At 52.4% G+C, this 25265-nt stretch overlaps 1 protein-coding gene across 2 annotated transcripts; it reads left to right on the top strand.

Annotated features, from left to right (window-relative positions):
* Positions 1-5575: 5575 nt before the first annotated feature.
* LOC141927331 (glutamate rich 3-like) lies at positions 5576-22741 on the top strand. Of its 2 annotated transcripts, none has more exons than XM_074834499.1 (4): positions 5576-5705; positions 6601-6798; positions 7456-7636; positions 22195-22741. In XM_074834499.1, exons 1-4 carry the CDS (start codon positions 5694-5696, stop codon positions 22206-22208), a joined length of 405 nt encoding a protein of 134 aa, XP_074690600.1. In that variant the 5' UTR covers positions 5576-5693; the 3' UTR covers positions 22209-22741. The 2 variants fall into 2 exon arrangements, with proteins under 2 accessions (XP_074690600.1, XP_074690599.1); XM_074834498.1 differs by lacking the exon at positions 22195-22741 and adding an exon at positions 20965-21458.
* The last annotated feature ends 2524 nt before the right edge of the window (positions 22742-25265 follow it).

The following is a 25265-nucleotide window of genomic DNA, read 5'->3' on the forward strand; positions in this document are numbered from 1 at the left end:
CTGGCTGCACAAGGTCCTGCCTCTGAAGCTGCCAGGACCGTCCATCCCAACCCCCTCTTGCTGCGCTCCCGGCCCCTGGCACGTGATGGTGCTGCAGCTCCCAGCTCTGTTCCCACCCAGGGCTGCACCACACACCTCCAGCTGAGCTGGCATCTCTGGACACTGGGGCATGCCCTTTGCTTCTTCTGGACCATGGTTTGAAGGGAGCTGTTCTGGCTCTGGAGATGATGCTGTGTCACGGTCCCACCGTGACCAAGTCCGGGTTTCTGTCAAGAGGCCTCAGCTTGGACACCCAGCACCGAGCCCAGGCTGCACTGAGCTGCCCTCCGAGCAGGGCTGGTCATCTCCCCAGCCCACAGCTGGCTGCCCCAGTGCCCCGTTAGCCAGAGGGGTCACTGGGACAAAGCTGCAGGGTAGCTCTAGGGCTGAGCTGGGTTAGCTGGGGGTGGGGGGGGTCTGGTGGGCTTGGGACAGGGTTCCAGTGTGGAGCAACTGAAGGGGATGGAGCGGCAAGAGGCTGGGAGCAGTGGCAGCAGGAGGCTGAGGAGTGCTGTCCATGGGAGTATGTGTGTTGGTGTGCAGTCAGGGAGTGTGTGTGTGTGTGTGTGTGTGTGTGTGTGTGTGTGTGCGTGTGTTGGTGTGCAGTCAGGGTGTGCGTGTGTGTTTGTTGTCCCAAAACTGGGTTCTTTCACCTGGTGCGCAATCACCCCATCAACATGCTGATTGTTGCTTCCAGACAATTTTCGTTAGTATCGGCTCATGGGGCAGGGGCTGCATTAACCCCCCACCTCCCACTGCACAAATGACCGCTGGCAGAGGCGCTGTGAAACAAACACTGAAACTTTAATGAATTAAGAAAGAGTTAGAGATACGGGAGAGGGCTGGGGCTGGAGCGGGCGGGTGCAGGCTGCGTGTGGCGCGGATCCGGCTCCACGCCTTCTCTGTCCGCCTGTCAGAAGCGGTCGGGGAGGGCGGGTGGCACTCTGTCCCATGGCGTCCCTCAGGGTTCTGGCTCGCTTGGTGGGCACGTTGTTGCCATCGGGTGCTCTCCGCTTGCTGCTGCCCACCTGCTGCCTGCTGCTGCCCGTCACCACGCCGTCGCTGTCTGACTTTGCCTCCCGTGGGGTTTTTGAGTGTTTTCCCACCCGTCGCACCACCATCTTCCTCCTCTTGGGTGGGATGTTGTCCCGCAGGGAGGTCTCTTGTGCCTTGGCACTCCTGGCCGGTGCGGGGCGCTTGGCCCACTTGCCGCCCAGCCGGCCCGATCCGGGCACCCCCCGGCAGTTGACACCCAAGGGTAGCGGCAGGCGGGTCAGAACCACCCAGGGCTGCCTCCGCAGCACCTTCTCCGTCAGCCGGGCTGTGCGGGGCAGGTGACGCTGGGAGGGACGCGAGGAGCTGGGCAGAGGGCTCTCCTCAGGACCCTTCAGCGGATTCTCCAGGGGCAGGCGGGTAAGAACCACCCAGGGCTGCTTCCACAGCGCCTCCTCCATCAGCCGGGCCGTGCGGGGCGGGTGATGCTGGGAGGGATGCGAGGGGCTGGGCAGGGGACTCAGCTGCGGTGATGGGGGGCAGCTGGGCAGGCTCAGAGGCCGCCGGCAGCTCCAGGATGGAGCGCAGCATGTCTGCAGTGACCATGGGCAGTGCGGCTGCAGCACTGACGCTCTGACACCCTGTCGTCGGGTGGTTTGTATCTGCCCCATTATGACATCAGCCCTAACGACACCCCGTAACCTGGGGCCGGCTGTGAGCTGCTCTGCAGGCAATGGGCTCCTGGACACTCCGGCCCCTCGCTCCATGGCTGCCCTCAGCCTTTGCTTACCCACAGCCCAGATGTCACTGGGCCCTGTACCTACACCCTGTTGATGGCTGCTCTGAGCAAAAACAGCCTTGTGACTCCCCTGCAACTTTTCAGTGTTATCTGGCCTGGTGTAAAGCTCCCCAGATGTAGGCACCAACTGCCCTGGTACCAGCTCACGCAGGAGGAAGCTGAGGCACAGGCTGGCTAATGCCAGTGATGAAGCCACAACTACTCTGTCCCTGCCGTATCTGCTGCCAGTTTGGAGGGGTGGAAGGTGTCGCTCAGGGCCAAGGAGAGGAGAGCGGGGGGACAGGGAGCCCCGTGCTGACTCCTCACTGGCTTCACTCCTGGACAGCTGCTTTTCCTCTGTGCCGGGACGGAGAGCACAGTGGGGGCTGGAGGGCGTTGGTCCCCCAGGAGCTGCACGGGATCCCGGGGTGTTGCTGAATGATGACCAGCGCCTGCTGCGGGTTGGCAGTGGGAGCCGCTGCGCTGATTCCCCGCGGCGAGCCTGTGCTGGGGTCGGTGTGACACACGCGGGTCGTGTTTGGGAAGAGCTGGCGCTGGGGACACAGGAGAGCTGCCTTTGGGAGAGCCTTTTTCTGTTTCTGGACTGCAACACTGGCGTTTTATTGTCTCTGCAGATGTCCTCGATAACAGTTGTGTTATCACGGAGGATGGAGAAGGCGGCAGGTGCTGTTTTGTGAGGCACCGCTGCTTGGCGCTGTGTTGTTCGTCCCTGTCACCCGTCATCAGGAGGTTGTACCGGCTCCTGTGAACCAGTACAAATTACACGGTTGTTTTGCTCTTTGGGCTACTGGCTTGATGGTCTCTCCAACCTGCTGTCATCATGGAAAAAATAAAGAACGTTACTACAGTGTATTAAAACCCAGAAAAAAACCCTTCTCATCTTTTGATAATACTTTTTTCCTAGTTCTCTTGGGGGGCTTGTATTTAAAACTGATTTATTTAGATATATATTTATATATTAATGTATTGATATATATTCACATGTTCATATGTTATTATTCCAGATTATGTCCTTTAACAAACATCGGCAACTTTCTCACTGGGAATTCTCCAGATAAATTTTCCCAGTGAACCATCCAGCCATTCGTATACAGACCCGTGTTCAAGCTTTAATAAGTTTCTATTTATTCTGCTTAAAAACAAACATCTCCAGACAGACGAGACTGACGGGCACACGAAAGACCACTTTGATCTCCTTCCCCAGCCAGCACAGCTCTATGAACTGGAGCGTGCTGAACTCATGTTGTGGGAAGCCTGGGAAAGGTACTTTCCAAAATGCTGCTGTCTGTGAGAACACTCCTTGTGAATGACTTGGTGAGAGGAGGATGGTGATAAATATCATCAGTGTCTGTCGCTGGTGCTGGGAGCAATCGATAGCTGCGCTCGGTGGAAGCTGGTTGCCGATGTGCCTACAAGCCGTGGTAGGTGGGGCACTCACAAGGCAAACCAAGCAGAACACGTCTGCCTGTTAAGCTGGTATGAAATGCGCATCCTGTCAGTCTTGTGAAGTCACACAGATCTGTCTGCTCTTTGGAAAGCGAGTCACTGATTAGAGACAGGGGCCAGGACCTGCAGGGGTCCAGATCCAGTACTGGAGCAAGTGGAAACCACAAACCATTCAGAAATTTTAAGAGCATGTTGTGATCATCACTATGCACACACTGACTTATACTGACTTTTTTTTTTTGGTACTTGGAAACAAAATACAATCTTTTAAAAGGAAAAAAAAAGTCTCTTACTGAAAGCTGTTAACTTTTCCATCTTGAAAATATTCTCCTCCTTTTTTTCTTCTTAGTCACAATTTCTCCTTCCTCGGGCTTGTCTTAGCCACTCTCTCCCTCCCACTTTCTTTCTCTCTTGGTGACTGACAGGTTTCAGGAATGAGCTTCCGAGGAGTCTGAAAGAAAAAAATCTCTTCCAGATTGGCTATTTTTCGATTAACTCCTAGAAATATATCTTGCAGGCAGTTCAGAAGACTGGCCATAAAATACACACTCCTTCCCCTCTGGGTTCCCCTTTCAGCTGCAGTTCCAGGCAGTGATAATCAGCAGCTGTCAGTGAACCTCAGTCAGCATCACGTTCGTGAGGGTCCATGCTCGGGACTGATTTCTGCAGCACAAGTTCACCCCTGCCAAAAGCAGATGTTCTTAACAAACACACCCCTTTCTTCCATTCTGCCATCACTTGGGGTTTTTTGTGGGGTTTTTTTGTTGTTGTTGGTTTTTTTTTTCCTTAAGAGCATGTCAGTTTCCTTGTTGCTTCAAACCCTCTCTTAAAGTGACCTGAGTAACCCACCCTCTGCTTTCACAGCCAGTGGTGGGATTCCAGCGTCTTTTCTCTCGGCATCATCCCCACAGCAGCTCTGTTTGTCTCCCGCAGCATGTTCCTTCTGAAGAGCCCAATTCAAGTCTGCAGCAACAGCCTTAAAATATGCCTCTTTATCTCCTCTTACCCATTCCCCACCCCTTCCAGTGAAAATCACACGGAGCGAAGAGACCCCCTTTTGTATTCCAGCATCAGCTTTCTCCCCCTCTTTGTGACACAGGCAGGAGAGAAGGTAGCAAACTCAAAATACTAAATCAGCTGAGTCAAAAATTAACCCATCATCTACAGCATCACATGTCAAAACTTTGGTTGGCTTTGAGAAGCTGAGAAACCAGAAGTCTGTGTATAAAATGAGAACATGATCAGTCCACCAATGTTTCCATATAGGAAAACTGTGCTCCAGAAGAGAGGAGTTACACCCTGGGTCCTAAAATAAAGGGAATGAGTGCAAAGAGGACAGGGAAGACTGAAACAGAACACGAGGAGTGAACAGATGGCTAAAGGCAGGCAGTGTAAACCCCTTTCGCCTATTAGACGCGAAGGCCCATCTCTGCCGCTGCCTCCTGCACCACAATCAGCAGCAACAAGCATCATGTGTCCAGGCATCTGGATCCAAAAAGTGATGTACGTGTAATTCCCGCCCCAGGGCACAGGAAAGCAGGCCCCTGCCTCAACAGAGACGGGTGAGAAAAGGAAGGGACACACATGCAGCTGTGCCCCAAGTGCTTCCTGGAGAGATGTCACAGACAGAAACATCCCCACTACCCCCAGGTCCAGCCCAGCCGAGAATCAAAGGAGACGTCAAGCACCTGCCCAGCATAGAATAGGCCTGACACAACGGAGACTTATCAAAGCAAATTTATTGCCCATCCTAACCGTCTGACAGTTTAAATGAATAATTACAGATAATAAACTACAGTGCAAATTAAAGCGTGCCTTACAGAGATTGTAAACTGCTCAACAGACTTGGACTGGCAACGAGAGGAGGAAAGGAAAATTGAACTCTTAATACAAAACCTTTTAATTAATATCTTCCTCAGAGAGCAGAGCACAAAAGATTCGATATTCATGCTCATCCATCCCTGGGCGGTTACACAAGACGTTTCAGACATGTAACAAGCTCGGGTGGGGGGGGAACAGGGAACAGGGAAAACAGTGCATGACACACATTTCAATAGTTCTGAGTTAGTTCCTCTGCTTCATCTAATACTTGTGGTGACCACCACACAATTCTGTTATGTCAGCTGAAGAAGCCGCTTAATAACACAGACATAACTCAGTTTCAGTTTTTATTGCTGTAAAGAGAAGCAGACTTGACGGTTGTCAATAGGCAATATCTAAATGAAACAAATGAAACAGTATACAGCAACAGTTCCCATTCATTCCACATTTTTGATTTACAGAGTTTATGGTGGGTCTGTGGCAAAGCCAGGAATGGAACAAAGTTCTTCTTCAAAGAAAACAGAACTTCTTCAAAGTGCCAGTTTTCCACCTTGGTTACGGAAGAACCATCAGAAAGACTTCACAAAGTCTGTAGATGAGCCACCAGGTAACATTCCAGTGGACTAATTTGTTTGGGGAAAACTACAGAAGGCAAAGGAACTGGTCAGTGCTTGCAGGTGAAAAAGAAAAAAAAAAAAAAAAAAAGAAAGGAATGGTGACTGTGTGTCCCTTACCTGCTGTGGAGGCTGGATCATGTTTTCGAGGATGGTGACTCTGGGTGTGGCACGTGTAAAGGGCTGCTGAGCACTGCCTGGCAGACACTGTACGAATAGCTCCCTCCTGCATTTGCTCTGGATTGTGATGGGCACGATCCTTTCTCCAAGAATTTGCTGGCACTTTCTACTTAATGCTCCCTGCTGACAAAACAGCCGGATCAGTCACAGGTTGTGCAGACGTGACGCAGAGCTCAGACCCAGAGCACGCGACGTTTGCAGAATTTATTCTCTAGAGGTGTCTTTTGCTTTTCAGGGCCCTGGGCCTCTGTTTGCATTTCATCCTGAAGGAGGACTAGACCTCCACTACAAACGGGAGAGAAGCGTTTTGAACCCCATCTTGTATAATTGATGCCAAATGACGTTACTGTTGGGAGACTCCGGCTGCTTTGGAACTCGCTTGCCAGCGGAGGGAGCGCAGCAGTGCCGCGGGGCTCTGTCTGCTGGGGATCAGAACTCGGCACGGTTACAAGTAGCACACGGCTCACAGTGCTGTATAGACCTGTGGGGGTGACGCTTCCAAGCAGTCTGCCTGTTGCCTTGCAAATTAAAAGAAAGGGTTTTAGCACAGAAATCTTTTCATGAACAAAATTGCAAGCACCGAGTTACGGAATTGTTCTAGAAGTGTGCGTCTTACTCGGTGTAAAGAGCCGTCAAACAGGGTTGGTTCAATACGCTCGGTCGCTGGTTTTGCATAACCTATTTAACCTGGTTAAAATGTTTTCACAGGAGGAGAGGAGTGAAGTCAAAGGTCCAAAGGCGGTGGAATACGTGACCAGTATATCTCCCATCATTAACACCGGTCTGACACCAGCGCCACCTCCGCCCCAGCAAAGAGGTGGAAACCCAGTGAGAGGTGGGGTAACCAGAGGGAGACAACTGCGTCCCATCACTGTACCCACTGACACAGAGCAACCTCCAAGGAAGGTAAGTTAGCTCTGTCTACTTCTCTGTTTATGTACAGGTATATAATCTTCCTTGTTGGTGTATTTGCCTAATGCTGGAAGGTGTGTATACCTAGTTTGCATAAAGATTCACTGAATTTTTGAAAGAAATAAAATTCACAACTATTAAAATATGTAACTGCCACCCGTCTCTCTATATACTAAAAGATTTGGTGTTTTTCATCAGCTGGGGGGAAAAAGGGTGCTTGAACAGAAAAACCATGGGAACTCTTACTTAAAGCCTTCTGGTTTAGTCAATCTGATCCTGTCTCTGACCACATCTGGTACCAGAACTTCAGAGGGGTATGTGAAATGCCTTGAGCGTGTGAAAACTTCCTCTGTTACACTGTATCTCCAGCCAGTTCTGACTCCTGTGAAGGAAATTGTAGGAACCCTGGATTGGGAGGCACGATGCGGGTCATGGTCCCTGCAATTTTGGGCGATTCGATGCAGTGGATTTTCAGTTTGAAATCTTTTCCTCCCCTTCTGCATGTTACAAAGCACCTTCCAATTTAAGCAGCTCAAGGCCGGCCTTAAAAGACTGGAAGCCTCAAGTGTACGCCACACGTACATGCTCTGTGTGTGCAACTTCTGTTAGAGCTGGAAGCTGAATGCATTTTTTGTGTATTTCCTGCTGCAGAATTCTGGAGTCGTCTTCAGGCCCCCGGTACGCAGCGGCGCATGTGTCACCATGGCCTTTGTGGGAAAAAATCTCCGTTTATCTGGCAAGGATGCTGATGGCAGGAGTGAAATCAGAGTCTATCAGCAGCACTGTGGAGGAGAAAACCTTTGTGTCTACAAAGGCAGCCTATTGGAAGGAGGTGAGGATGAAGAGTCAAAGAGTTCATGTCAATTCTGGCAAGATCTTTTTTTTTTTTTTGGCTAAAATGTTGGTGTGGTATCAAAATGGGATTTTTATACCATCTGCCTCCACACTAAATCTGGATCTACTGTTTCATGATTGAAAGTGAGGTTAGAATGACTTCTGCAAATTCCAGTAGAAGGAGTTTAGAGAACTAATTTAACAAAATACTGTAGCCTAGGTTAATTTCGTATAGAGATGTGTGCTTACTAAAGTAGTAGTAGTAGCAAACCGTCCTTAAATAGGGGTTATCTGTTTGTGACTTGCTACAACACATCAGTGCATGTTGCTTATTACTCCAGAAGGAAAAGTACATAATGGGAGCCCAATTCCCATCTCTTTGACGTGAGTGCAATCCCATAGCACCAGTAACAGGCGAATTGTGTTCTGGGACCCTGGGAAGAGGCAGTGGCTGGGAGATTGTCACTTATGAGGAAGAGTGATTCCACCGATGACACCCCTCATTCCAGCTCACAGAACCCCTGTGTTGGCGTTTTCAGCGGGTGTGGGAAGATGGTGCAGAGCTCCCTGCGCTCCCGCCCGTCCCCGAGGCTGTGGGTGCAGGGCGGCGTGCCCGCAGATCAGCTCACGGGGCTGCTGCGGCTGGCTCCCCGCTGCGTCCTCTGTGCCTGCTCCTCTTGTCCCCAGCCCCGCTCACACGCCTGAGGGAGTGACCGGTGTAAAGGGGGTACAACCTCGTCCCCCCGGCACGGAGCGGGGTGGCCGCCTCGGCGCCCTCACGGCCTGGATGCCAAGCAGTGCCCTTGCAGAGCAGCCTGAACCGGCTCCAGAAGCAGCATGTTTCAGGTGCCCGGTGTTCCCTGAGCCCAGCCGTGTCCGTGCAGGCCCAGAGCCGCTGGTGCTGAGCTGTGCTCATCTGGAGCCTCGGCTGCTCCCTGCGAGGTGTGTCCCACTGCGGGGGCTCTGACATGCTGCTGCCCTGCACCGGGTAGGCACGTGCCAGGAATCCTAAACCTCCTGTGTACGATGCCCACTCTTGTAAGGCAAGGGCGGAGTGAATTTTGTGGAGATGGGAGTCTCTGCTCTCTGTTCTGCTGTAGCTGTGAGTGGCCAAACTGAGTGGCTTGTCACAGGGGTGTCCAGCTTGGCACTCGGGGGTTGGAGAGAGACGAGGCTGTTGTGTGGGGAGGAGGTGGAGTACTACCAACTAATTAATGTAGCCGAGTCTAGAGCAGACTCCCACAGCAAGATCTGCTTTATTGGCCCTTAACCTAATCCAAACACTCTCAACCCCGTTATCACTGTACTTGATTTCTGAGCTGTCACAGCATTCTCTTACATACAGGGCCACTCCACCGCCTCTCCTTCCCTGTCTGTCCCTCCTGAAGAGCTTGCAGCCATCGATGGCAGCACTGCAGTCGTGTGAGGCATCCCACCACGTGTCTGTTATAGCTGCTATGTCATAGTTCTCGTGCTGCATCATGGCCTCAAGCTCCCCCTGGTTGTTGCTCATACTGGTGCATTGGTATAGAGGCACTTGAGATGAGCTCATGAATCCAACAGCTTTTTGTGAGCGTGGGCCCCATTCCCTACCAGACCCTTCTCAGGTGCTTTCGGCAGAGACCTCCCCCCTCCAGCTGCCCATGGGGCTGCTGGCCCCGCCCCCTCCCCTCCAGCTGCCAATGGGGCTGCTGTTCCCGCCCCCTCCCCTCCAGCTGCCAATGGGCTCCTTTCCCGCCCCTCCCCTCAGCCCGATCCCAGCGGTGGCAGCAGCTGCGGAGGTTCCCGCGGGAGCCGGCGCTGGCGGAGGCGGGGGGGGCTCGGCCGGCAGCGGCGGCGGGGCCGGGGGAGCGGCGGGGCCGGGAGGGGTGTGGACGGGACGCTGAGCCCCGGGCGCCGGCGGGGGGAGCGGAGCGGGCGGAGCGGAGCGGCTCTCTCGGTGCCGGCGGCGGCGAACCGGCCGCCTTTGCCGGGCAGAAGCTGCGTCCCGGCTCCGCGCCGAGAACCGCCCCCCCCTGCCGCCCCCACAGCCCCAACCCCGGGAGGGGCGAGCGGCGAAACTGCCCCCCCCGCGCCCGGCGCCCTCCGAGGGAGCGAAGCGCCGCTCCGTCCTGCCCCCCCCCAGCCCCCCGCCGCCTCCGGCCCCCCCGTGGGGACCCCCGGGAGGAGGGAGCCTTGCCCGGCCCCTGCGAGGGAGCAGCCGCTCTGGGTGAGTACAGCGGGACCCTGGAACGGCGGGAGGTTTGGGGGGAAACGGGAAAAAAAACCAGAAAAGCGGCTTCCCCCCCCCCTCGGGCTGTCCGGTGGCTCTTGGTGCTGAATTCCCGGGGGAAGCTGAAATGGGGGGGGAGCAGCGGTTTGGGGCTGGAAAGGCAACGTCCTTCAGCACTGTCCTGGTGGAGGAGCGACCCAGCCTCATCTGGCCGCTTTAATTCCATTTTGCCTCTCTCCCTGTAAATCCCTGAGCCCGGGAGGTATCTCCAGCAGGTACCTTTAATTACAAACTGCTTCCGATGGATTCCGGAATGAGACTGGGATTGCTGGGAAAGGCCTGAAGGAAACTGCTGTGCTGCCAGATGGCCTTGGCTGGGCACTGGGAGCAGCTTCCCATCCCTACTGCGGCACGGGGTGAGATATTGGTGTGGGGGAAGGAGCCATTTTATGGTTGAATCCCATCGCTGATGGCAGACAGAGCCCAAGGGAAAAACTGCCTGGGCTGCTTCTCCTGCCAGAGCTTAGGGCAGAGTTTCCTCCCGTGAGCGCCTCAGCCCAGGCAGCTCTACCCATCCTCCTCCTGATGGGATTCACTCCGAATTTTCAATCTGGGGGTGATAATGCCATTTTCCAACAGAAATGGGATTCACTCCGAATTTTCAATCTGGGGGTGATAATGCCATTTTCCAACAGAAATGGGATTCCAGCTAAACAAGCGTTTAAACCGTCGCAGTCTCTACCAATCCCTCGTTATTAATCAGTGGCTTTTTTCCCCGTTCCCCTCGGTTTCCCGGCCAGCTCGCCTTTCGGCGTGGCGGGGCCGTTCTGCCTGTCCTGTGCCTTCCTCGCAGCCGGAGCTGGGGCAGCCCCTGTCCTTCCCCAACCTCCTGCTCACGGCTCCGCTCCTACAAACGAGACTGTCCCAAGGCCCCTCCTCCCCGAGGCTGTGCACATCCCCCAGGCTGACTGTCGGCATTTCTGTAGCTGATGGGTGCCAGAGGTTCTTCCCAACAGGGTTTGTGTCTCCCTTGGGTGCAGCAGGTTCATCCCAGCCTGCAGGGAGTCCTGGCGGGATGTTGATCGTTATCAGCACCGCTGCCGTTCACCTCGGGGCTGTAACTACTTCTGTGTCAAATGCCATTTGTGAGGCATTTTAGGATCTTTCAAGAATTACTTTGGGGGGTCCAGAGTCTAGGAAAAGGCAATAAGCTGAGCGATGGTGCGTGGGTGAAATACCCGGTGAGAAATACTCATTCCTTGCTTTCTGAAGTTGTTATTGCTGTTGTTTTCTGGTGTGGCTGTGCTCGGGAGTGAGGCGCTATATAAATACTGGTAAATGTACAGAACTTTCACGGGGTGTAATGTATGGTTGTTGGGCTTTTTTCACCCCCAGTCATTCGAGTGGTAAAATTAATGAGCTCTGTAATTAGAGCAGAGGACTGTCAGTTAGGATCCCTCCCGGTTTAGGCTCTGGTGTAGCTGGGAGCGAGCTTGCTGTGCGTACACAGCTTGCTGTGAAGGCTCCGCTTTTGGCCCCCCAGGCTCTGACCCAGAGTTTGTGAACTTGGAAGCAGCTGTTGACATCGACCAAAGTCAGAGTTTCCCAGGACCTTTGAAAATTTCCTCTCTGTAGGGCTCTCGTTTTATGGATTTGCATATCCAGCATTACTGACTGCTCGGGAAAATGTAGCCCAAATCTCTTTCCATCTTCTCGTTACCTGGTAAATCAGGAGAATCGCACTTCTCACAGAGATTTGAAAAGAGCGTTGATGACATTTAATGAAAATACTACGGAGGAGGAAAGAATTTGTTTCAAAAGCTTTAGAAAAACAGCAGTGACAATATGCTGAAATACAAACCATCTCACGTGTTAAAAAGGAAAATGAATAGTTTAGGGTTATTTTTTCTGTAAAGTGATCCACGGCTTACATTGGGGATCCCATTTAGAGCTTCTTCCCTTCCTCAGCTGATACCAGGATTTGGCTCCTGTAACAATCCTGTCATGACTGGTGTGACTCCTTCTATTTTATATCTGACTAAGCTCTATTGGTTGTCACGTTCTGCCATTTCACCCCAAATCAATACTACTTATAACTCTTTTTTTTCCCTCATCAATAACCCTACAGAGAATGACTCTGTTTATTACATTCTGACTTTTTCAAAAGTGGATCTAGCAGAAAATTTGCCGTAGAAGTGAACTCAAATGAACAAACCTTTCAGCTGTCAATATATCTCCTTCCTCCCTGATGTATTTAACCCTGCTGATAGGAAATCTCTCATACTTCAGCTTGTGACCTTCGTCTAATCATCTTTGGTCATCTTGCTTTTCGCTGTAATTCCACAGTTTAGGAACAAAAAAGAAAAGAAAGAAAATAAGGAAGTAGGAGCAGGGTGGGAAGGCTCGTAAGAGGAGAAATGTGGATGGAGCTGATGACAAGTTATTTTGCAGTTTTAAGGCACCGTACAGAGTTTCCTGTCAAACCTGTAGTATGGAGATAATAGCTGTAAGAAGATATTTTTACATACATTTCAAATTCCTGGAATCATATTAAAACTGCGTGTGCGTGTGTAGGGATTCTAAAAGGAGAGGGAGAAAAACAGTTCATCAAGCTTCTGGTTTTGAGATTTGTTCTGTGGCCTGAGAATTTTGCCCTTGTACCCGGAGGTGTCCTGGGCGCGTGTCTGCCTTCCTGTCCCAGGTCAGCGGGGTGAGCTCTGTCCTTCTGCAGTGTCTCTGCAGGGCCCCGTGGGGAGGCTCAGGGCTGCCACACGCAGCTCCGTGGGCTTGGACGGGGCCGTGGGCTGTCGCCTCGTCTGGCCTCCTGGCCTCAGGCAGGGTCAGGACATCTGCCAGCTGTGTCAGATTCTGTGGTAGTTTTATGTTATCTGTGTCCAGTTATTTGTAGACTTTAACATCCAAAACAACCCAAAGTGTGTCAACCATGATTTAGCAAATTCTCTTTTTTCTAGAAGGCGCAGAAGGGCACTGGAGCTTCACTGAAGCGTGTAAGCGTGCTTTTATTTTGGTAGGGCTGAACACAACCGGGAAGGCGGTGTTTTTGTGCAGACCGGGGCTTCCTGAAGGAAAAAAAATGGATCTTACGGCTTCTTTCTTCTCTCCGATCCTGGCCCTTTTGGTTTTGGCAGATCCAAGCGTATACAGCCTTCGAGCATTTGTGTTTTCGTGTCTCAGTGGCTGCCGCCTTCTCTTCCACCTGGCGAGGACCTGCTCTGTTGCTCTGAGGAGTCTGTTGGATTCAGCAGCCGTGGTGGAAGGTGTTGCTGCCCGTGGCTCGTCTCCCTTCTCTGGAGGTTGTCAGCACAGCAACAGCAGCCAGCAGCTGCTGCTCCTCAGCTCCCGCAGCGTGAAGCTGGCTGGCACACTCCGGCACGTCAGCGCTGTGAACCTGGGGGAGCTGAAGAAACGCTGCACAGTTGCTCTTGTTGCCCCTCTGGTCCTGGTGTTGATCTCCAGCAAAAGGGAGGAGCTGGAGGCTCAGTGCTGCTCCTCTGGCAGAGCCCGTGTGCCAGCCCCGAGCTGCAGGACTTGTCCTGGGGTGAGGTTCAGGCTGTGCTGACCCCGGCAGGAATTTCCCTCATCGGTTCAGTGGGGTCAGTGTTTTGAGCCTGGTGTCTCCAGTGTTAGATGGGTATCTATGGCCAGGGTCACGGGCTGAGGGACAGCTTTCACTGCAGACCCTAAACAATCAGCACTTACTGGGGTTCCAGTGAAGGTGAAGCCAGATAGTCTGCTCTGAGAACACTGAGTCTGCCCATCTGGATATTTTGGCAGGTGTGCTAGTGGGGGGAGAGTGAATGTGCTGTGTTCTGACTGAAGACTTGCCATTAAGCCTACAGATATATTAATTGTGTATGATTGTGTGGTGGTTTGACCTTGGCTAAATGCCAGGTACCCACCAAGTCACTCTATCACTTCCCCCCCCCTTCCCCTGTTTTCTCAACAAGGCAAAGAGGGGAAAGAATATAAGATAGGAAAAAATCCCAACCAAGTCTTGTGGGTAAAACAAAAGCAGTTCTAATATAAGCAAAGCGAAGCAAAGGTCCGTGCGCGGAAGCAAAAAAAAGAAAACAGATTTATTCTCTATTTCCCATGAACAGGCGATGTCGGGCCTTCTCAGGAAGCAGGGCTCCAATACGCGTAGTGGTTGCCTCGGAGGACCAACGGTGACCCCCACCCCTTCCTCCTTTCTCCCAGCTTTATACTGAGCAGACGTCATATGGTCTGGAATATCCCTTTGGTCAGTTGGGGTCAGCTGTCCTGGTTGTGTCCCCTCCCAAGATCTTGCCCACCCCGTCCCACTGTGGGGGGGAAAATGTCGGAAAGAGCCTTGGTGCTGTGTAAGCACCACTCAGCAGTAGCCACAGCACCAGTGTGCTATCAACACCCTGCCAGCTCCCAACATAACACAGCACCATGAGGGCTGCTACAGGGGAAAACCAATTCCGGCTCAGCCAGACCCAGTACAGTCTCCACCCCTTATTCCATACCATTGACATCATGCCCAGGTCCCACATAACACTCATTTATCCATTCCGAAAGCTTTCTTCACTCCTCCAGATGTTCAGTGACTCGGCTCCCCTCTGTCAAGATGGAAGTTCAGGACAGGAGCAGTATGTTTGACTGTTGGACTCCAGCACCGGCTAGGTTTGGGACATCATCGCATGGATCTGGTTCACTCTTCGTCGTTCCTACTTCCTCCATCACTTCCTGCAACAGATTGTCTTGGCTGTAAGGGAAAACAATTCAGACATCAGCAATTTTATCAGTTAGGAAGTAGGAATTCTGCTGGGGTGTCTGAAGAGCTGTTGGGAGGCCTGTGCTGAGAGGGGTCTGGATGGCAGGACTGCTGCATCTGATCTGCCTCCACGAGGAGCTGAGGCTTTACTCACCTGCAGGGGTTTGTCTCTGCAACAAGCGTCTCAGGTGTGCGTGTGAGAGAGAACGATGGGGTGTTCTTGTGTCGGTGATACTGGAGGCAGAGAGAGAGGAAGTGCTACTTGGATAGATTTTTTTGGAGCTCTACATCTCTAAGCAGGTTTTGTTCCCCTTCAGTAACTTCTTCCAGTGTTTGTGCCATTGACTGAGGCCATCAGAAGCTCCATAACGGAAGAACCTAGGAAGAAATCTTCCGTAGCCTTGTCCGTTTTGCTTTGGCATTCTCTTTTTGTTGGTCTGCTTGATAACCTTGCTTTGATACATCCATAACTGCTTAAACCAGGAGATTGTGAGTAGACTTTGAGGAACTATCAAGCAATGAGTGTGACTAACCATTTTAGAGTGTGCAGGCAGTCATGGTTCCAGTGGAAGAAGTTCACGTGACTCACCAGAAATCACCGTTATGCTTCAGGTGTGAAATTGCAGGTGCTTCCTGGTGGCACCTGGTGTGCGCTGCACACACTAGAAGGCACTGCTGGCTCTGTCTGCTGTGTCTTGTTCCAGGAATGCAACGGCATCGTGTCTGCTGCAGCAGCTGCCTTCCTCCTCCCCGCTCTGCAGACTCGCAGGCTGCCACTTACAGGGACAGGGGGTAGAAGCATCAGTGGAGGAGAGAACCCCTGCCCTGAGGTAACCTGTTCTCAGGGGTTGTTTCAGTGCATTCCGTGGGGCAGGAGTGCTAGAAGGACAGGGTGAGGAGAAGGGCAGCCCCATGGAGCCAAGGACGTTATCCATGGAACTGAGCCCAGAAAGAAGGGAGGGGTGGGGCGAGGGGTTTTTAAGGTGTGGTATCGTAACGCTTTTCACTGTCCCACTGTGTCTGTTAAGTGGTGGTGTTGTTAGTGTTTGAATTCAAGTGCTATTCTTGTTTTCTTCCCCTAACAAGTCTGTCTTTTGCCCGTGACTGTAATGGGTGAGCCAGCCCTCCCTGTCATTATCTCGATTCCTGAGCTTTTTGCTTCCTTTCTCCTTCCCAACGCTGGGGGGGAAGGGGTGAGTGCGCGGCTGCGTGGTGCGCAGTTGCCCTCTGGGCTCAAACCGGGGCAAAATTTAAGGATGGTATCCACCTAAACAGGTCAGAAAGTGAAAATCCATCAGGAGCTATGGCGATTTGATGTAATGTTTTTGAATGTTTGGAAACGGCACGGGACATGGTGTTCGATTTGTCGAGATTTGTAACATTGGTGCAACAGGGGGTTTGAATCAGTGCACGGACACCTCCTTGTTGCAGGGTGAGCGTATCGAGTCCCAGATGGTTTTGTCCTGCTCTCAAAGCTAAAGAAGGATTTTCCTGCTTCCATGGGAGCAGACAGATTTTTGAGAGCTCTTTGTAGTTCGTTTAGAACGAGTCTGGGAATTAATGTTCTGATTAAACATCTCCACCCAGAATCATGGGGGGTTCCTCATACAGTAGGTGAAGAGGTGGAGGGTCAGATCTACACCTGGGTCAGGGGCTGCATTAACCCCCTGCCTCCCGCTGCAGGAATGAGCCGAGGCAGAGGCGCTGTGGAACAAACATGAAACCTTTAATAAATTATGGAAGAAAGAGAGATATGGGAAAGGGCTGGGGCGGGAGCGGGCAGGTGCAGGTCGTATGTTGCGGGGATTCGTGCTCCACACCTTCTCCATCACGCTGTCAATAGCGACTGGGGGGGTGTGGGGCCCTTTGTCCCCCGGCGTCCCTCATGTTCTTCCTCTTCTTGGGTGGCGGGGAGGTCTCCTGCGTCTTGGGGCTGCCGGCCAGCACAGGGCGCTTGGCCCGCTTGCCGTGCGCCCGGCCCAATCCGGGCACCCCCCGGCAGTTGACACCGAAGGGCAGCGGCAGGCGGGTGAGAACCACCCGGGGCTGCCTCCGCAGCACCTCCTCTGTCAGCCGGGCTGTGCGGGGAGGGTGACGCTGGGGGGCAGCCAGGGGACTGGGCAGAGGGGTCTCCCGAGCACCCTTCAGGGGATTCTCCAGGGGCAGGCGGGTGAGAACCACCCGGGGCTGCCTCTGCAGCACCTCCTCCGTCAGCCCGGCCGTGCGGGGTGGGTGACGCTGGGGGGCAGCCAGGGGACTGGGCAGAGGGTTCTCCAGAAGATGCTCCAGGGGACTCTCCACAGCAGGCTCCAGGGCACTCCCCATGGCAAGGACCGCTGCCACCTCTCCCTGCCGCCCCTCGGGGTCTGGCAAGGGGGATGTCGCCACCCCCGAGAAGGGGTTGCTGTGCCCCAGCCCCGCCACTGATGGTTGCTGCTTGGGGCAGCCACCCTCTGCCACATACTCGAGCTTCTGGAAGAGGGCGGTCGAGCAGGGGCTGTTGGGGACTTCAGGGACAGCGTCCTTGCCATCCACGGCGTCGAGCCAGGCGAGCGTGTCGGTAATGTCCATGGTGAAAGACAGCTCGTCCTCAAACAGCACGTTGTCCCCTGCCAGCTCAGGAAAGGCCTCGGCAAAGGCGTCTGACCCCAGCTCGGGCAGGTCCGGGGGCATGGCCGGGGCCTTGGGGATGGTCACCCCTGCTGAAAAAGCAATCAAAGTCAGCCCAGCCCCGGGGCCATGCAAGCTTTCCTGCACACGGGACACCTGCCCGCAGGCTCTGCCACCCCCAAATCTCACCTGTGCGCTTTGTCGTGGTTTTTCCTGGTGCTGTAGCCAGGTGAGGGCTGGCACTGCGGATGCTGTCCTCGGTGACCCCCATCGGCTGGAGGGGCACCAGCATCCCCACCATCACCTGCTGTCCCCAGCCGTGGGCAGGGGGACAGGGAGCAGCCAAGGAGCAGAACTGCACCCCAGGGTAGAGCTGCACCATGGGGTTGAGCCACATGCCGGGGTGGAGCTGCACCAGCTGCCCCGGGGCCCCCGTGGGCCCTGGCCCCCCCTGCCAGACGCTGGCCTGGGGCAGCTGGTAGGTGATGGGGGGCAGCTGGGCAGGCTCAGAGGCCGCCGGCAGACCCGGGACAGAGCGCAGCATGTCTGCAGTGACTGGTGGCGGCGCGGCTGCAGCACTGACGCTCTGACACCCTGTCGTCGGGTGGTTTGTATCTGCCCCATTATGACATCAGCCCTAACGACACCCCGTAACCTGGGGCCAGCTGTGAGCTGCTCCGCAGGCAATGGGGTCCTGGACACTCCGGCCCCTCGCTCCATGGCTGCCCTCAGCCTTTGCTTACCCACAGCCCAGATGTCACTGGGCCCTGTACCTACACCCTGTTGATGGCTGCTCTGAGCAAAAACAGCCTTGTGACTCCCCTGCAACTTTTCAGTGTTATCTGGCCTGGTGTAAAGCTCCCCAGATGTAGGCACCAACTGCCCTGGTACCAGCTCACGCAGGAGGAAGCTGAGGCACAGGCTGGCTAATGCCAGTGATGAAGCCACAACTACTCTGTCCCTGCCGTATCTGCTGCCAGTTTGGAGGGGTGGAAGGTGTCGCTCAGGGCCAAGGAGAGGAGAGCGGGGGGACAGGGAGCCCCGTGCTGACTCCTCACTGGCTTCACTCCTGGCCAGCTGCTTTTCCTCTGTGCCGGGACGGAGAGCACAGCGGGGGCTGGAGGGCGTTGGTCCCCCAGGAGCTGCGCGGGATCCCGGGGTGTTGCTGAATGATGACCAGCGCCTGCTGCGGGTTGGCAGTGGGAGCCGCTGCGCTGATTCCCCACGGCGAGCCTGTGCTGGGGTCGGTGTGACACACGCGGGTCGTGTTTGGGAAGAGCTGGCGCTGGGGACACAGGAGAGCTGCCTTTGGGAGAGCCTTTTTCTGTTTCTGGGCTGCAACACTGGCGTTTTATTGTCTCTGCAGATGTCCTCGATAACAGTTGTGTTATCACGGAGGATGGAGAAGGCGGCAGGTGCTGGTTTGTGAGGCACCGCTGCTTGGCGCTGTGTTGTTCGTCCCTGTCACCCGTCATCAGGAGGTTGTACCGGCTCCTGTGAACCAGTACAAATTACACGGTTGTTTTGTTGTTTGGGCTACTGGCTTGATGGTCTCTCCAACCTGCTGTCATCATGGAAAAGATAAAGAATGATACTACAGTGTATTAAAACCCAGAAAAAAACCCTTCTCATCTTTTGATAATACTTTTTTCCTAGTGCTCTTGGGGGGCTTGTGTTTTGCGTAATGTCACTGATTTATTTAGATATATATTTATATATTAATGTATTTATATATTCACATGTTATTGTTCCAGATTATGTCCTTTAACAAACATCGGCAATTTTCTCACTGGGAATTCTCCAGATAAATTCTCCCAGTGAACCATCCAGCCATTCGTATACAGACCCGTGTTCAAGCTTTAATAAGTTTCTATATATTCTGCTTAAAAACAAACATCTCCAGACAGAAGAGACTGACGGGCACACAAAAGACCACTTTGATCTCCTTCCCCAGCCAGCACAGCTCTATGAACTGGAGCGTGCTGAACTCATGTTGTGGGAAGCCTGGGAAAGGTACTTTCCAAAATGCTGCTGTCTGTGAGAACACTCCTTGTGAATGACTTGGTGAGAGGAGGATGGTGATAAATATCATCAGTGTCTGTCGCTGGTGCTGGGAGCAATCGATAGCTGCGCTCGGTGGAAGCTGGTTGCCGATGTGCCTACAAGCCGTGGTAGGTGGGGCACTCACAAGGCAAACCAAGCAGAACACGTCTGCCTGTTAAGCTGGTATGAAATGCGCATCCTGTCAGTCTTGTGAAGTCACACAGATCTGTCTGCTCTTTGGAAAGCGAGTCACTGATTAGAGACAGGGGCCAGGACCTGCAGGGGTCCAGATCCAGTACTGGAGCAAGTGGAAACCACAAACCATTCAGAAATTTTAAGAGCATGTTGTGATCATCACTATGCACACACTGACTTATACTGACTTTTCTTTTTGGTACTTGGAAATAAAATACAATCTTTTAAAAGGAAAAAAAAAAGTCTCTTACTGAAAGCTGTTAACTTTTCCATCTTGAAAATATTCTCCTCCTTTTTTTCTTCTTAGTCACAATTTCTCCTTCCTCGGGCTTGTCTTAGCCACTCTCTCCCTCCCACTTTCTTTCTCTCTTGGTGACTGACAGGTTTCAGGAATGAGCTTCCGAGGAGTCTGAAAGAAAAAAATCTCTTCCAGATTGGCTATTTTTCGATTAACTCCTAGAAATATATCTTGCAGGCAGTTCAGAAGACTGGCCATAAAATACACACTCCTTCCCCTCTGGGTTCCCCTTTCAGCTGCAGTTCCAGGCAGTGATAATCAGCAGCTGTCAGTGAACCTCAGTCAGCATCACGTTCGTGAGGGTCCATGCTCGGGACTGATTTCTGCAGCACAAGTTCACCCCTGCCAAAAGCAGATGTTCTTAACAAACACACCCCTTTCTTCCATTCTGCCATCACTTGGGGTTTTTTGTGGGTTTTTTTTGTTGTTGTTGGTTTTTTTTTTCCTTAAGAGCATGTCAGTTTCCTTGTTGCTTCAAACCCTCTCTTAAAGTGACCTGAGTAACCCACCCTCTGCTTTCACAGCCAGTGGTGGGATTCCAGCGTCTTTTCTCTCGGCATCATCCCCACAGCAGCTCTGTTTGTCTCCCGCAACATGTTCCTTTCGAAGAGCTCAACTCAGTCTGCAGCAACAGCCTTAAAATATACCTCCTTATCTTCCCTTATCCATTCCCCACCCCTTCCTTCCCTCCATCCGATCAGCAGAATAACTCCAATATTAAAGATAAGCCTGTTTCTTTTAACTCATCATTTCTGTCCAAGTTAGATAAAGATTATAGGCTTTCTATTCCTATTTCTAAGCTTTACCTTTAAACTACTATTTCAGCACCTTTTTACATGTTCTGGGGATCCAGTTTCTCTTATGTTTCCTGTTCTTCTCTCCTAAAGTCCAGTATAAGATCAAACATTCAAAGGTACCAAATAGCTCCCAATTCTTCCAGATTTACGTCACAGTAACAGAGATCTGGACTCAAAGCCCCAGGGTGATGTTTGTGCCACTGATGATGTTGTTCTACACACATACTATAGTGTCCCTGATAAAGAACACATCTCTGATTTACACAATGGCCTCTCACCTCAGAGTTAGCTTTTTCTTCCGCAGACCCATAAAACGCACATCAGGATAAAATAAGGGTTAAGGCTGACATCAAAGCGAGCTGCACCGCAGCAGCTTCAGACCCGGCAGTTTCTGATTGTTCCACTTTTGCAGGAGATCAGTGGCCAAGCGAGAGGCAGGACCCTCCGACGGCACTGCAGCCCAGGCAGGGGCTCAGGAGTCGCGGAGCAGCACACACCAGAGGCAACTCAAGACACAGCCACAGTTTTTGGTGTATTTTGAAACTAAACAGAGCAGAAAACACTCAGCTTGATACACCTCAGACCAAATACTTCTTCATCGTTCTTTGTGTATACCCTGTGCAGAACTGATCCCAGCACAGCACTTCACCTTTAGAAGAACTTGCCTAATGATCACAGCAAGGAACAAGGAGCTGAGATCCCTGCCTTGTGGTCCTAGCTCTGCTTGAAATTATTCCACAAACACACACAAAAAATAAAAAAGATAACCAAAAGTTTGGAGAGCCTGCTGGCAGGGCACTCCACTGCCTGCCAGAGCGTGGTGTCACTTACGCCAGCTAGCACTCTGTTCTGTTTTACACGCCCTGGTTTATTTATTTGCTTAGTAAGAAGAATCTGTTTGTGCTTCAACACTTAAACTTGCTGCTTTGAGCAAAACTACCAGCTGGCCACTCTCCTGGGGGAACGAGACCACCACCTTCTGTGGGTGAGAGGGGCCAGTCTGTGTTTGCAGCTCACACCTGGGGTGTTGATCAGGACGGAGAGCTGGATGCTCCACCCCGCAGGAGCTTCCCTTTATGGTGGAGCTTGAGCACAGGGACAGAACCCTTTTGGGTGAGTCCTCGACACAGGTGCTCAAAACTAACCATTAGTAATGAACAAACTGAACTGAAACGTGGCTGTTCTACTGTCACCAGCTTCACACTCCCAGCACTGTACAAAAGCTACAGTTTAAGCACCTGCTCTTTATCTGACATAAGCACATACCTTTATCTGATCCATCCCAACAGCCATTACAGTATGTGAATGCTCTATAATTTCATTAGTCTGGGTTCCTTCATAGATGTTTAATTTGAAGTATTTGTGCTGTGTCCTGATGATCTCGGAGTAAATTGTGCAGCATTGCACTGACTTTTTGGTGACGACCATCCAACAGGCCGGTTAAAAAAAAAAAAAAAAAAGAAAGAAAAATCAGAAGGTAACAGGCTGTGGTTGCTGCTTTTTAAAGTTTTTCTATAGGCAGGATTTCAGGCACGTAACTTCTACCCATTTTAATGGCCTTACATAACAAAAACCCTTTTCACATTTTTCTGCTAATACTTAAAGCACTGTAATGTATTTGTGTCCCTGTTTGTCGATGCAGCAAGTACCCCCTAACATATGTTTGGGGGTCTGAAGGACAAGAGGAAACAATTTCTCTTGTGGTGCTTTTTGTGGCTGCTGCCTCCAGCCGTCCTTCAAGCCTCTCTCTGCAGTGATGTCTCAGCTATTCACAGCGGAGCTGCTGAGTGGCCAGTTTGCAATCCAGTGTGCAGAAGAAACCCTCACTTGGTACAGGTCTACCTCAACGTAAACTCCAGACTGTGAGTAGCTGCCACCTGGAGAGATGACACCACCCTAGTAGGGACCTCTGCCTGAGAAATCACTATTGATCAGAGATTAAGTCATCCCTGCTTAGCAGCCACAGTCCTCTGGGTCTCAGTTGTTATTTAAAGTTAACTTACTTGCTTATTAACATTGATTACAATGATCGTAAAGAAGGACAGGATGACCTTCAGCAGCAGAACCCACAATTCTTGCAGCTTTCACGCTCTGCAGGAAACACTAGAAATTGTTCAGCCTGTTACCCGACAGCGGGTTGGTGCCCGGTGTGCAATAACCCCCCTGAACACGCTCAGCAGAGGTGCTGTGTTTAGTCAGGCCTGGGGGCTGCGTGGACTTTTTTACAAATCAAACACCCCAACAGCAGGTTTTTGTGTTTCTTTTATACACAAAAGGCAGAGGTTAGTGCTTTTCCTAACATGCCTATTAGATACTGATTGGTTAGTGATTAACATAAATTAGAATACAGCTTACATAATGCTGCTACTCCTACACATGCTCAGGGGAAGGGTCTTAACCTGGGCAGGGGGCGTGGTTTTAGTATTATAATGAAGGCAGTTCACTTTCAGGACACTCAAAAGTTAGTTTCATTGCCAAGTTAATTAATCCATTAGCCATTTTGCCAGGTTGTCAAATAACTGATCCTCAGCACAATCCCAGACACTCTCTTTATGGTCCAGGGTGTTCTATGGATTTTCTAGGGTTTGGAGATCGAAGTCTATCCTTGATGAATTTTTTATGCCTAATCAGAGTCATCTTGACCATGATTCAAAGTCTCACTTGACCAAGCCCCAAAGCCTCGCAGCTGTCCCCACATGTGTGGTAACTCTGGCTGCTGGCACAATTATTAACCACGACAGCTAACCCAGCCTCACTCGTGTATATGGATGTTTGTGTTATGTAATCAATGAATATGTATATCCACACTCCAGAAGTTTCTGGTAAAATGTGCTGTTGGGGTGCAAGCTTTGTGGAGAAATCCCCTTGCACCCCAGTGCCAGAGTAAACATACCTGCTGTATAACTCTCTCTGAGTTGTAGAGTCTGCTTCCGCGAATCAGATCAAACAGAAATTCTGGGGTAAAACTGGGGGATTTGTGGTCAAACATCGATCTGGGGACCAAGGGCCATTTTGGGGTGAAAAGGGGGGGTTTGGGATCAGGGGGACTCACCCCACAGCACCCAGGTGAGGGTGGCCCTGGTGATGGTGGAGGTGCCGTCCCCCACCCCCACGGCGTCCCAGCACTGGTACTGGAGTTAGTCGGGGCTGACACTCTCGGGGTACCCCTGGAGCAGCAGCACCTGTGGGGGGGGGGAGGTACCCCTGGGACTCCCAGGAATACCAAATCCCCCCTGCAACCCACCCAAACTGCATTTTCCACCCCCAGGTCCCTGCAAAACACCCTCAGCCCCCCCACCCCCCCCCCACCTCCTTAGTGCCCCTCAGATCCTATTGGCCCCCCAGTTCTCCATTTTACCACCAAAGACCCCAAATATCTCCCCGGTACCCTACCAGCCCACCCCCAGAACTCCCCTAAGCCCCATTAGCGCCTCCAGGAGATCTCCAGGACCCCAAGATCCCCCACAAGATCCCCCCCAGGACTCCAGTAGCCCCCACTGGACCCTTCTTGCACCCCATTACTGTCCCCCAGGACCCCCCCAATATCTCCCCCAGAAACCGCCCCCAGGAGCCCATTAGACACCCCCCCCCCAGACACTAATAACCCCCTCAACTCCCCCACGACCCCAATAACACCCCCCAAGCACCAAGAACCTCCCCCAGACCCAAATACCTCCCTCAAGACACCCCCAGGACCCCAATATCTCCCCCAGAACCCCCTCCAGGATGTCCCCAATCCCCCCACCTCGGACACCAATATCTCCCTCAAGACCCCCCCCGAAGGACCCCAATAACCCTCCCAAACCCCTCCAGGACCCCCAACCACCCACGACGCCATTACACTCCCTCTAGGACCCAAATAATCCCACCCCCAGCACCCCAATGACCCCCACAACTCCCACAGAACCCCAATAACACCCCCCCCAAGAACCCCCCCAGGTCCCCAATCCCCCCTCACGGCACAGGCAGGAGTGTGGGCAGGTGCTGGGGGGGGGGACAACGTGCTGGAGCCCCCCCGGGGATCCCCTGGCCCCCACAGGGCCTACTTCCTGCCGACAGTCTGCCAGGGCTCCATGGTCTGCAGTGAGGCGGCCTAGGCAGGAGGTCCTCCAGCTCTCTGGGGTCTGCACTGAGGGATGTTCCATGCAGAGATTTGGTTCACCCAGCAAGTGGGAATTCCTCCTTTTAAAACACTCGCTTTGTTCTGGATGGCTGAAGGAATTTGTCTCCTGCAAAGGTGGCACCAGAACCAGCACCAGCCCCAGAGCCATCACTAGAGGTGGTGTCCCCGGCCTAGCAGTGGGTGAGTGCAGGGGCTGGGGCCGATTTCCCTGGAGGGGGTGGTGGGATCGCCGGGGAAGGGGAAGCTGTGGTCTAAAAACCCAATTAATTTTTCATGGTTCTGATTTTTTTTTCCAAATAAGGTTTGTTGTCACAGTTGGGGCTGTTCAGACGTTCTGATGTGTGACTGTGCTTGTCCTTTTACCTTGAACTTGGTGGGTTTTGCTGTCTGTAAGGGTCTGTTGTGTCTGCGGGGTTTATCTGTCAGGTTACCCCAGGGAAGTGAATTTTAGCCCTTTATTTTTACTACAAGTGTGAAAGCAGTGACGCATTTAATATTTTCTGCTCTCTGTGGTGATTTGGGTTGGGTGGTTCAATCTGATGAAACCCCTCAGAGTGGTGCTTCAGAGGGTGCCAGTCACCAGAGCCAAG

Source organism: Strix aluco, chromosome 9, assembly GCF_031877795.1.
Source record: "Strix aluco isolate bStrAlu1 chromosome 9, bStrAlu1.hap1, whole genome shotgun sequence".
In the NCBI taxonomy this organism is placed as follows: domain Eukaryota; kingdom Metazoa; phylum Chordata; class Aves; order Strigiformes; family Strigidae; genus Strix; species Strix aluco.

What these genes read in the sequence shown, in the direction of transcription:
- LOC141927331 (XM_074834498.1), top strand. An exon ending in CAGAGCAACCTCCAAGGAAG is followed by an intron (nt 6,799 to 7,455) that starts GTAAGTTAGCTC and finishes TTCCTGCTGCAG; the next exon opens with AATTCTGGAGTCGTCTTCAG. An exon ending in AGGCAGCCTATTGGAAGGAG is followed by an intron (nt 7,637 to 20,964) that starts GTGAGGATGAAG and finishes CCACTTTTGCAG; the next exon opens with GAGATCAGTGGCCAAGCGAG.